This window comes from Rhincodon typus, chromosome 23 (assembly GCF_021869965.1).
Source record: "Rhincodon typus isolate 14 chromosome 23, sRhiTyp1.1, whole genome shotgun sequence".
In the NCBI taxonomy this organism is placed as follows: Eukaryota; Metazoa; Chordata; class Chondrichthyes; order Orectolobiformes; family Rhincodontidae; genus Rhincodon; species Rhincodon typus.
Window position 1 is genome coordinate 24,350,844 of NC_063354.1, and position 13,946 is coordinate 24,364,789.

A 13,946-nucleotide genomic window follows, 5' to 3' on the forward strand; every position below is an offset into this window, starting at 1 on the left:
CAGCATCAGAGGAGCAGGAAAGCTGACGTTTCGGGTCTAGACCCTTCTTCAGAAAAATCTTCTACAGATCTATCCAACTAGGCTCCTGACCGTACATGACTCATTATGCTATTCTATTATATAATAATTAGCAAGCATCGCAAATGTACTTGGGGGATGGAACTCGTTGAACTTTGCAAGGACGTTCAATGCCTGAGATTTAAGGAGTAGTCTAGTGGAACATAAAATCCGTGAAGAAGATATTGCTTTATCTTATTCCCTGAAACAAGAGGTGCTGACCTCTTGCTATCCAGCTGTGAGTTGGATCATGTTGTAAACTATTTAAGTTGTTGAACCAGTTACAATGCCTAATTTGTCACATACAGCTCGGGATGGTTTGAAATAATTAAATAGGATTTTTTTGCCTAATGTCTGGATATTGAAATCAAAAAGGAAGGTTGGTTAAGTCTCTCACCTATTGGTACCAGAGATTGTAATCTTTAATCCATTCCAATTAATGTAAGGCTGGCACTGTAACTAACATTCTTTACTCCCTACTTAATTGTCCTTTCTGCACTCTGCCCCATTGTGCCCAGTGTAGCTGCATTCAGCTCCTCAAACCTGCTCCAACACTTAATTAGATCATGGCTGATCAGTGACTCAACTCCAATAATCCACCTTAACTCCATATCTTGACACACTTACCTCACAAAAAATGTTTTGTCTCACTTTTGAAAGCATCCTTTTGAGATAAGAATGTTTGACAGTTCCACTAGTCTTTGTCTGAAAAACGTGTTCTTGAGTTTCACTAAGAATGACTCTGCTCAACTTCTAAGATCAGGTCCTCTTTGTATTGTCTCCCCCCGCCACCCCCCCACAAATGAAATAGTTTCGTGAATCTAACCCACCAAATTCTGACAACATTTTACAGATCTTGATCAGATCACTTTCAATATTCCAAAGAGTAATTTACCTGTTCCCCCAAACCTACATAAATTCTAAAATCCTAAAAAGTCTCCCTGGACTATTGTAACTTATTTCACTCAATAGTGATCCATAAAATGTAAACCAGAAAAATCTAGTGCAATTCCTGATTATAGGAGTAACAGAACTGATTCCTCAAGCACTCACCTAGACCTTCTGACAACCAAACCCCTCCCCGCCTTAACATGTCCAACCACTTCCAATTACTCCCCCTGAACTTCTGACTCACTTCACTCATAGATCCATTCACTAATGCACTGAAAATCTGTTTAAAAGTTCCACAGCTTGTGTTTGTGATTAAACACTTATGAGAAGACAGCAGCTAGGACTGTAAGTAGGGAGTGTGGCTTATTTTCCCCTCAGAACCCAGCTCAGCATAGAGGCAATTGCATCTCAGGTTTGTTCAGCATTTCTGAAGGAGCTGACATTGTAAGATGCCACCAGAAATGTGGAGCTTAGTCATGGTGCAAGAAAGCATGAGTTGGCCCAGTACAAGAACAAAACATTGCAGATGCAAGAAGTTTGAAATAAAAACGGAAAGTGCTGGGGGAAAAAACTCAGCAGGTCTGGCAGCTTCTGTGAAGAAAAAAACAGAATTAATGTTTCAAGCTGAACATGATATATTTGAGTCAAAAAGTTAATTCATTTTCTCTCTTCAGATGCTGCCAGACTGGCTAGACTTTTCCAGCACTTCCTGTCTTTTATAACGTAAGGTTGTACAAACCCATTCTCATAATTTAAGATTCTAAGCCCAGATGATGATGATAAAGAAAATCAAACCTTTCACCTTGGCTACTATATTTAAGCTTCCTTGATTCCAAATGCATGTACTAATTTAGAACTTTTGTTAAAGCTGAAAGCAGTAGAGAGAATGCATTTTTCTTCCAACCGATGTTACACACTTTCAAACCGATAGTTGCTTGATATTTTTTCTTTGCTGGCTATACCGAACTGTCAACAAGCACAGCAAAACTCAAAATAAGACATAATATCCAACCTTAAATTGCCAGCAGTGAGCCAGCAGAAAGAAATAGCGATGTAGCCAGCTGTTGTGGTTTGTTGGCATTCTCTTAAAAAAGAGGAGATATCAAAACAATGGGAGTTTGTCCAGCTGGGAAGACAACATGTGAGAAAGATAATATGTCTAATCTTACCGGCAGATTCCTCTGTGCTGCTAGCAGCAGTGGTAGGTGGGACCACTGGAATTTCTGTGGGAAAGAAAGGCAAGCAACAGCAATGAGATGTCAATATATCATCCACAAGTGTTCAAAGCATTTCAATATCTTTAAAAGTAACTTATTTTGTGCATATACCTCTTTCACAACTTCAAAGGGCACATGTGCATTCTTAATTCAAAATGTTTATTTATAATTGTTGTGGAATTCTGCCTCCTTCATTCTCAGGAGTTTCTATTGAATAACAACAAATTGGGATATTGTCTCCAACAAGGCTTGATTCTTTCAATCCTACACCTTTCTGGCACAGAGTCAGCACTAAGATTGGCCATGCATGAAGGAGCACTTTCATTTCAAAAGTAGAGATTAAACTCGAAGATTTTTTTTAGCTGAGTGTTTCTACATTTGATGACAAGTAGACAGCGTAAAGTACCAGAGATAGGGTCACATAAAATTCTGAAAGTTTAAGAGATCAAATTCTGACTCTGTCAGATGCTAGCAGCAGATCAGAACAAGCACAATTATATATGTCAGTGACATTATGTTATTCACCAAAAAAAAAGCAAGGTTGTTTGAAAGGTGAGAGTAAAGAATCAAGTCTTATAGAAACAAATGTCACATTATGTATGCCACTGTCTGACCTGTGTACACTCATGCTTTTAAGCTAGCTTCAATCAATCATAAATATTTTAACTATACATATCATGGGCAGAATGCATATGAATTGATTTATATCCAATCATATCCTGAAGCTGAGTAAAGTTGATATGGCCTGAATGAATTTCTTGCTGGGTCTAGGATCTGAAACAATTCAGATGAGTTAAACTTTATTAAAAATTTGTAGCATTTTCAATTTGAAAGATCCCATCTTTATGAAGGGACACATGGTCAAAATGTTTCTAGCTCCTTAAAAAATTGGGTAAATCCAACACGGGGAAAGGGAATGGGGATCTCCTCTTATAAAGTGAGTTAGTTTGAACACATCCTGGTTAAGGCAGTTCAGGATTTTGAACTTTTGAGGTCTCAATTAGAATTTAATGGTTTTAAGTCCTAATTTCATTTTATTCAAGCCAGCACACTTCGTTTGTGGAAGCTGAATCTCTATCTAATGCTAACATTGTCTATCTAGTCTTCAAAGGTTGTGACATATTGGGTTTAGTTTCCTGCAGCAGATGTGGTCTTACAGGCAAATGGCCAGTTCCTGTGTTCAAACACAGACAGTGGCTTTCAGGGATTATTTGCCTAGGGTCATGAAGCTGACTCTAGGTCCCTTCTTGCTCACTGTCCAAACATGCCTCTTTTCTGGAGGAACAATCAGGACACTATCAGAATGTTGCATCCAACTGCATTAAAGCTACTCTTTCTAAATCTAATTTCCCATTGTATATGATTCCAAGAACTGCATTCTCTGCAGAGCAATCATGGTGGGCTCAGAATAGGCATCATCCTCAATTCATAGCTGATATACTAGATGCAACACCAAATGAACTTATGTGTTCTGTCTTGTGATAACTGATTACATAGTGGTACTAAGGGTGGTTGTAATAAAGTGTATAGTTGGGAACGTTCTTCCTTCTAGCCAATGCTGCCAAGGTAGCGAGTGAAGAAGGGGCCACTAATCATTTGGAGTTTTGTCCACATTTGTTCTAACAGAAAATTTTCCTAAGATTTGTGGTTATCTCAGCAGTAATTCAACTCTGAGGGAGCCAGAATTCCAAGTAATATTGTGTCATGATGCATATTTTTGAGGTTAGGGAAAAAATGCATAGTCAGGGCAATGCAGCAGGAACGTAGTGCTATGTCTGAATTATTGTATCCTTGAATGTTTTGTGGCTGTCTGAACTAGGTCCAGATAAGTATACAGTCATGGTATTGATGATGCACTATTGCCATTGGCCATGAGAACGTTTGTTGTATCAAATAGTTTTGCTTCTAAGGAGAAGGACAACTTTGTCTAGGCTCTTTAGAAAAATGAAGATAGTTTATTTGGACCCAACCATTTCAAGGTCATTGTCAGACTTTAACAAATTTCAATTCAGACCATGCTACAAAACTATTTCTACTTAGAGGGACAAAAAGATCAGTCCACGTACTTATGCAAGGGGCAATGGGAGATCGGCTTTGCTGATAACCTTTCGCACATCTGTTGCATGTGATGCCGGTCACACCATCTTTACAGGGACATTGACCTGTTGTTTGGTTACAGGTCTTGCCAGCTGCACCCACCGGATGGCAATCGCATGCTGTGAGGAACATACAACAATGGGTAAGGAAAGGCAACATAAACCAACAATAATAGAGCTTCAGAGTAAATAAGAACATAAAACAGGGGGAATAAAGAAGAGATTTACAGGGATAGTGATGCAGCCTCTACATTTGCTGCTCATAATCTTTGCCCTTAAATTATGCCACCTGCCTCAACTCTTCCCTTAGAGAACATGATATGAAATACTTCATGATATTTAATCAATGAAAATTTCCTAAGTCATCATTGACACAAGGACAAAATAATTAGAGCTTCAAGGTATCATTTGTTCCGTAAATCTCTTGCCAAACTCATTCAATACAAGTTCAAAAAGGTTCTGGTCAGTGGACAAGAAAGCCAATCACTGCAATCAGATTTAAATAATCCTCAACAGGAAAATGATCAAGAAAAAATATGCCATGTAAATGTTGTACAAAAGATCACAATGAAATAAGGATCAATGCTGTGATTGGTTGTTAAGTGTTACAAACACCAAAGCTGTCTTTTGAATTGATATTAGAATTTGAGTCCTTTGTACAGCCTTTGATTCTCATGAAAGTGCAGTAAATATTAAAACTATCCTGATGTCCTTTCTAAGTTAAGTATGCTCTGATTCCATAAAAATTCAGGGAAACATATGAAGAACAGGAATGTGACAATAATTTATAAACCATACAATACAATATTGTAATACCATCAATTAACACATATCTAATTCCACTGTCCATTGTTTCAATGACAACTTTAACATTTATATTTTAAAGATATTAATGCCTTTATTAAATAGTGATCAAACAGTGTAAAATCACTGTTCCTGCAGCAAAATGACCAGGTTCATACCTCAGTATTCCTGAAGTGAACGGTCATTTTAAAAAAATTTCTAAACAGTATTAGCTATACGGTATATATGAAGAAAAGAATTTAGGATGTGGGAACAGGAGTAAACTATTCAGCCCTTCAGCCCTGCTTCACTATTTTTTTGTAAGGGTTTGAAATCTAGAAATGCATTTATTGCTATTCTTTCTACCAATTTGCTGCTCAACCTCCCAAAGCAACTTCTTTAGAACAAAAATGTTTTCTGCAATAAACAGTCTTCTCGTGTACAGGGCATCAAGTGAAAATTGTTGAAGATAAAGTATATGTATCTTATTTGCATGTTTGCACTATAAACCTATATTTATTAGCAATATGCTATGTAACTGAAATGAAGACAGATTATCATGTAATTTATGGGGTTTTCATCCAAATTATTTTCCATTTAAACTAATGCTCATGGTTAGGAGCATTGGAAAATAACCTATGTTTAATGAGAATAGTTGAAATGATCAAGTGTTATTTAATTACATCCTTGTAATAAAAATGATAAAAGGGAGAAGCAATGCAATAAAAGGATTGTGGGAAAGAAAGCCCAGAGCAGTTGAGTCAATGGTATTATTCTATCCCCACTCTCTTCTGGATGGTGAGTGAATCAAGATTTTGTATTGCAAGAGTTTTTTTGAATTGCAGTTTGATCATCTGAGTAGATCATTTTTAAGGTCTTAGTGAAAACTTGAATTGAAGCATTGGTGTTCTGCTTCCTTCCGGATTTATATGATCCTCTAGTGTGATGGTCTTGTCGCTTCTGATTCTGTTGTTTTAGCAGCAGTCTGTATACGGGGTCTATTTCGATATGCTTGTTAATGGAGTCCTGTGTTGAGAACCAGGCTTCCAGAAATTCCCTTGCGTGTCTGGTGTTTGCTTGTCCCAGTATAGTCACTTTGTCCCATCAAACTGATGGCCTTCATTGTCTGTGTGTATTGAGACAAGTAAATATTGGTCATATCTTTTTACTGACAGCTGGTGTTCATGTATCCGGGTCATCAGTTTCCTCCTTGTTTATCCAATGTAATGTTTATTGCACTCACTGCATGGTATTCTGTATATCACATTGGCCTTGTTTACTGTCAGTATGGGGTCTTTAGTCTTTGATAATATTTGGCATAGTGTTGCTGTAAGTTTTTATGCAATCATGATCTTATGTGGTCTTACGAGTCTGATAGTCATTTCTGATATATTTTTGAGTAGATCAGTACAATGCAAAATTGTTGAATAGTCTTCTGACTGTTGCTGGTCAATTTCATACCATACATTCAAGGCTGATTGAAATATTAAAACTTTTCTGAACATCATCATTAAAATCATTTTTGTTTATATTTTCCTCCTCTTTATTTCACAGTCTCATGCAATATTCCCAAATTTCAATCAAGAGGGAAGGTGAGAGCTATAGTCCAAACTACATAGATATAATAATGAAGTTAATATTATTGAATATTGCAACAAGGTTTGAGAATTGTGAATATCTCTGATTGCAAGTTTGTTCTTTAGGCAGTTCAAAACCTTGCAGTATCAAAGCCTACAGCACCTCAAAACGGCCATGAAATAAAACTTGTTTTTGCATGAAACCGAGAAGTGTCTTTATGGAAAATTGCTCTACAGCATTGTAGTGGGATGCAGCACTGTTAATTTGTGAATCCAATGAAATGGTCCTTTAGGAGGTCATAATTTGAAGACACCTTTCTGGAACTGACGAAGTTCAACCTCAAGGGCAGAAATAATAAATACATGACTGGAGGTACCAGCAAAAGTGTGCAGTTCCGTTTAGTCAATGTGGTGAAAGATTGAACAATGTCAGGCAAGCTAACAAGAGACATTCATAGTTTGCAAAAAAAAAAAAAATCACTTGAATATACTTCTCATAGTATAATAAATTGCTTGACTAGGTTACCACTGTTGTCTATGACACAATGAGATCTCCTTTTATATTTCATCTGGAAATGTTCAACCTTCATATGCATACTTCATTCAAATGCATTGATTGGGAGCAATTACTTGTCTGTGCGTGTCAAAGAATATCTATTTGGACTACATGTTGCTGCCTGGATTTTTCTGCATTGTAGCAATGAATAGTCAAGCAGAACAGTCCATAATAGATAGAAGAGATTGACAATAGCTGATGGGCACCAAAAACTGCTCACTTTCATGTGAAGGAAACTGTGAAGATCCAAGGGATAGAGAGATTGGCCAGGGATGATATCAGAGACAAAAAGAGGTGCCAATAAGGAATTCATCATGGTATTCTGCTTCTCATTTATTACAACCCATTTATCCATTGTAGAATCCCTACAGTGTGGAAACAGGCCCTTTGGCCCAACAAGTCCACACTGACCCTCACAGCATCCCACCCAGACCCACCTAATCTACACATCCCTGAACACTAAGGGCAATTTAGCATGGCCAACCCACCTATCTTTGAACTGTGGGAGGAAACCAGAGCACCTGGAGAAAACTCATGCAGACATGGGGAGAATGTACAACCTCCATGCAGACAGTCGCCTGGGGGTGGAATTGAACCTGGGTCCCTGGTGCTGTGAGGCAGCAGTGCTAACCACTGAGCCATCATGTTCTTGATGCAAACGCAATGAGGAAAACCATGCAAGGATAATGGCAGGCAGATGCCACATGCATTTGGTGCAGCTTTAATTGAATGCATCCCTGAGTTTCACCTCCTCCTCTGGAAGTCAACGTAATGGTGAGTCTCCAATGAGAAACTCACCTGTCAGAGAGGACGAAGAAAAATATCAGAAAATTCCAAGATATTTCTTTTTTAATCATTCATTGACAGAATGTGGGCATTGCTTGCTAGGCCAGTATTTATTGCCCATCCCTAATTGCCCAGAGGACAGTTAAGAATCAATCACATTGCTGTGGGTATGTAGTCACATGTAGGACAGATCAGGTAAGGATGACATATTTCCTTCCCTAAAGGATATTAGTGAACCAGATACGTTTTCCATACAATGTCATGATCATTATTGGACTCTTCATTCCAGATATTGTGATTGCATGGCAGAATTTGAACCCAGGTCCCCAGCACAGTACCTGGATCTATGGATAAATAGTCTAGTGATAACAACACTAGGCCATTGCTTCCCCCATAAAAAACTGATTTTCTCACACATTATAAAGAAGCTCCACTTGCCACCCACTAGTACCACCAACGTGATAATTACTCACTCTATAGGGAGTTGCATTCCTTGGCATAGCACATTGAAGATCCAATATAGTAGTACAAACCTATTCTATTTTGTTACTATTTTTCTATACAATGCAATATCCTTGCTATTGATATAGATATTCTGGTATCTTACATTCGTCTGAATTGTATTCAGTCTGTATTGAAAAGGCTACAGTCACAGTCCATAAATGAAAACAAGCATCTGACCTTATTTACTTTGCACATTATGTTTTCATGATATCTTATAAAGTACAGAAAATTGTGTGTTTAATTTTTATCAGCTTATCTAAGTCTCCCAGATGTTTTGTGAAATTTAGAAACGAACAAGATTCCTAGGTTGATTATTAAGCAGCATCAGTAGTTTCCCAATTTGGTCATCTTCCAACACATTCCATCAGATTGGTGAGAGTTTACTCCTGAAAGACCCTATGGGGGAGAACCTAGCCAGCTGAAAGAGCCTTTGAAATCAAGAATGATATTTGGTGGACAGATCCTATTGCCGTTTGTGCCTGTGAGCTTTTAAAGACAAAACAAAAACTGACAAGCAAATAAGAGCTGTTTCTTCAGACAATGTGGAAAGTATGTTAACTCTACATAGAATAACAACAGCAACAAGGAGTCAAAACATAGAGTGGAGTCTAAGGAAACTTTATCTCATTGAAAATATATGAGACAATTTCAGATATGGCATTACAAATGTGGACTGCTAGCTGCTTTGCCATTTCCTGGTCTAAACTTGTAAGTTGTGTTTGTTTTCTTGAGAAGGATCAGGGAGACAAAGCAGCTCTGAAAAAAGTTCATAGGAGGGCCACTAGATTAACATATAATTTAGCAACGCTTAGTTACCATGATGAGCTCAGAAAGCTGGATCATTTTGCTCTTGATAGATGTGAGGGAGACATGACTGAAGTAGCTAAAAAGATGTAGGAGCTAGGCTATGTATGTGAACAGATTATTTGAATTAAATAAATGAGAGTGATGGAAATGAGTAAATCACTTAATTGCAAAACTAAGTAAGATGTCAAGAGGTTTTACTTTAGATATAAGCTGCCAGATTACACAATGATTGTAAATTCACTATGACACTCAAAAGGGACCAATTCGAGTCATAGAGCTGTACAGCATGAACACAGCCCCTTCGATCCAACTTGTCCATACCGATCAGATATCCCAAATTAATCTAGTCCCATTTGCCAGCAATTGGCCCTTATCCCTTTAAATCCTTCCTTTCATATACATATCCAGATGCTTTTAAACATTGTGATTGTACCAGCCTCCACCTCTTCCTCTGGCAGCTCATTCCATAAACACACCATCCTCTGTGTGAAAGCGTTGCCCCTTAGGTCCCTTTTAAATCTTACCCCTCTCACCTCAAACTTATGCCATCTAGTTTTAGTCTCCCTTACCTCAGGGAAAAAATCTTGTCTATTCACCCTATCCATGCCCCTCATGATTTTATAAATCTTCTATAAGGTCACCCCTCAGCCTCTGATGCTCTAGGGAAATATTAGAATCCCTTCAGTGTTGGAACAGGCCATTTGGCCGAACAAGTCCACATCTACCCCGCAAAGAGCATCCCACACAGACCCATTCCTTTACTCTGTAACTCTGCATTTCTCATGGATAACCTACACATCCTTGAACACTATGGGCAATCCACCTAATCTGCATATATTTGGACTGTGGGAGGAAACTGGAGCACTTAGCAGAAACCCACACAGACGCAAGGAGAATGTGTAAACTCCACGTAGACAGTCGCCCAAGGGTGGAATCGAATCTGGTTCCCTAGCGCTGTGAGGCAGCAGTGCTAACCACTGAACCACAGCCTATTCAGCCTCTCCTATACCTCCTATGTTCACATCTTGGAGGATGCTTATATTGTTGAGTGCAAAGTGTTGAATAGTCCCAGCCTATTCAGCCTCGCCCTATAGCTCAAACCCTCCAACCTTGGCAACATCCTTGTAAATCTTTTCTGAATGCTTCCAAGCTTCACAACATCCTTCCTATATAGCAAGGAGACCAGAATTGCACACAGTATTTCAAAAGTGGCCTAACCAATGTCCTGTAAAGCCGCAACATGACCTCCCAGTACCTATACTCAATGCACTCATTTATTTAATTCAAATAATCTGTTCACATATATAGCCTAGCTCCTACATCTTTTTAGCTACTTCAGTGATGTCTCCCTCACCTCTATGCTTTTCAAGGAAAGCATACCAAACGCCTTCGTCACTATCCTATCTACCTGTAACTCCACTTTCAGGAAACTATGAACCTGTACTCCAAGGTCTCTTTGTTCAGCAACATTCTACAGAATCTTACCATTAAGTACATAAGTCCTGTCCTGATTGGCCTTTCCAAAATGCAGCACCTCATATTTATCTAAATTAAACTCCATCTGCCACTTCTTGGCCCATTGACCCATCTGATCAAGATCTCATTGTACTCTGATGTAGCCTTCTTCACTGTCCACTACGCTTTCAATTTTGGTGTCATCTGCAAACTTACTAACCATATCTCCTTTGTTCACATCTTGGAGGGTGCTTATATTGTTAGAAATCACACAACACCAGGTTATAGTCCAACAGGTTTACTTGAAAACACAAGCTTTCAGAGCCTCTCTCCTCCTTCAGGTGTTAGAAGGAGAGAGGCTCCGAAAACTTACATTTTTAAGTAAACCTATTGGACTATAGCCTGGTGTTGTGTGATTTCTGATATTATCCACCCCAGTCCAATGCCAGCATCTCCACATCATGGCTTATATTGTTGAGTGCAAAGTGTTGATGAGAAATATACCACATGCCATGGTTATCTCCTTGGATTTGTCTTGATTATCTTTAGAGGTCAGAAAGAAATTTTCCAAAGTTCTTTATTCCCAGAATTGACCTATGATTTTTTTTTTATATATACATCAGGTGTTTTATCTCTCTCAGGAATCTAAAGTACATGGCTTTTGGTGGACAAAGAAGATTGGGGATCATGTTACCTAGATGCAAAATAATGCAATGAAGCAGACTTGATGGACTAATTTGTACTTGTCTGTTTATTATTTTTGTTCATTTTAAATGCTTCCTTATTCACTTTCATGGATCGGATGTCTAGGTGCCTCCAGCTTCCAGCCTTGCATCTGAACAGTAGGAATAAGTGCAATGGATTAATATACTATGGATAGAAAAGATTTGACAATAGTGACTAATGTTTGATGTATTTGTATTTTATCCGTCTACTATTTAATGAAGATGTAGAATCGTTTATTCTTTGAAAGCAGTTTGATATATTACTAAGGATTTGGCTCAAGTCTCATGCTATATGACTTCGGGTAATATCTTGAGATTTGTGGGTGTTTTGCAAGTGTGCAAAGAAGCTTCCAGAGTTAGAATAACTACAAGTATATTAGCTTTTCCTTTGCAACATGTTTAGATGAGCTCCAAAGGAGACTTATACTTTATCTATGGTTTTTAATGGTGTACTTAAGCTCTTCAATTATATTATGCAGAAAATCCACCAGAACCAAGTAAAATTGAAAAGTTGATCAGAAACAGATCTTTTTCATCTGATAGTGGAGCAAATAGTGATCGCAAACACATAACATGCACTAAAGTAGAAGAAGCAAAACATTTGGTGACAGGATGTGCCAATACAAATCATAATAAAACAAAAAGTAGGGAAATATTCTGTCATTTTAAGTCCTTTAAAAATTGCTCTGAAAAATTTTAACTAAAATTACTGACAAAAAGTTATTTTTGCTCAAATTTTGAGAGGAATACAAATGGGAAACATTTATTGCTTTGGTATGTTTCTCTAATTTATCTTTATAACACCCAGTGTAAAACATTTGCATAAAATTTGTTTCGCAGATGTTAGTGAAAAGGGAGATGCACACTTTGAAAGTGAAAGAAACCTTTAAGTGGTCACAGGGTTCAAAGATTTCCTCCTGTGCTATGATATTATAGTATTAAGTAGAATTCCTGTGTCTTAACCTTCAGATAATTCATGGAGCAGACAAATACTTCATTAACTTGTCCCAAAAGTGTTTCACACAAAGGTGAAAGCAACAACAATTACAATAACTTCACTTAGTTATTTATTCCTGCGTTGTTTTTCATGAAAGAAGCATACCTTTATAAACAAAACAATATGCTTAATCTTGGCAACAGCCTTGCTCAATTATTATAATTAAAACCAAGATTTACAGAACATGAAAGAAATCATTAGGAAAAAATCCTCCACCACATCAACAGTCTGAAGCTTTTCCAATAATCCAAACAGCTTGTTAATTTTTTTAACAGGGACATTAAAAGTGAGTATTAAAAAAAGATGGAATCTGTTTTTTTTGGGACACAGTAAAAAAGATGTTGAGCTCTGAGCAATACTCATGCCTCTCATGGTTTTGCCTGAAGCACTTTCTCTGTTATCAGTGGACACTGCTGGTGATTTGTATCATTAAAAACAACATAGTCCCTTAGACTTTCACTAGAAAATGACCATACTATCTGATTGGAATAGTATTTATCAGATTGTTATAATGGTCATAACACATCATGAAGCAATGGTAATTATTCCAACAGCTGGTTTTATTTAATTGAAAATTGTATACACATTGGGTTTAATCTTGGGACCTAACTTACAGTGTGCCTTTATAAAACAACTAGCATTGTTTTATTGTATAATCAGAAAATCCTTCAAAGACTAATATCTCCATGTATAATTAAAACAATATTGTCTATTGCTCCATTATTGAGCTTGACATTACGAAGTGAATTTTTCAATATGGTGCTTTTCTTTTGTTAACTTAATCTTAATCTATTCTGACTGAATCTGCTGGTTTTCATTTTATCTTTGGCTTTGACATGATATGACAGCTGGAAAAGGCCTGGTGCAGACAATATGCAAGTGATTATGCTGATGAAATACTGAAATATACCAATTTTGTTTTGGGGGGGTGAAAGGGTGCAAGAAAAATGACTACATGAGAGACTGGGGTCGTGGGTTACTCTTACATGCAGAGTAGAAATTCAGATTAAAAATGGAAGATGGCAGGGATTCAGATTGATGGCTTGTAGGTTCTGAGTGGGAAATTTCTGTTTTTGAGAAATTTTCTATTTAGATTTTATATAGTAATATATTTGAAACGTGCCTACAGATCAAAGGCCCAGCTCTGAAGAATGATTAGATACACATGCCAAGCATCTGACCATCATAAGGGTTTGAAGGATAATTCTGCTTGTATAGACTCCAATTCTTCCATTTATATATGGCCCTATTTAGTAAAGTGGAGCTAAAACTAAGATTTCTGAGTTATTTTCTAAGCATGTTGAAAGAGCTTCACCTGAAATATTAGCCTATTTCTTTCCCCTGTACCCTCTGGTATTCACTTCTCAAAATTGCTGTCTTTCTTAAAAACACTCCCTAAAATCTATCTCTTTTTCTAAGCTGTTGGCTATGATTGAATATCACCTTATTGCTCTCTAATGCTCCTGTCTCTTAGGGTGTTTTATTATATTAAAGG

The 13,946-nt window shown here is 37.4% G+C and overlaps 1 protein-coding gene across 1 annotated transcript in view; it reads right to left on the reverse strand.

Annotated features, from left to right (window-relative positions):
• Nucleotides 1-1,867: 1,867 nt before the first annotated feature.
• ntn1a (netrin 1a) overlaps nt 1,868-13,946 on the reverse strand; it is a 129,984-nt gene continuing 117,905 nt past the window's right edge. Inside the window, exons 4-6 of the mRNA XM_048611116.1 lie at nt 4,232-4,381; nt 2,118-2,171; nt 1,868-1,914 (exon numbers count right to left, since the gene is read on the reverse strand). Coding sequence (XP_048467073.1) covers nt 1,868-1,914; nt 2,118-2,171; nt 4,232-4,381 — 251 coding nt within the window. The remainder of the gene's footprint in view (nt 1,915-2,117; nt 2,172-4,231; nt 4,382-13,946) is intronic.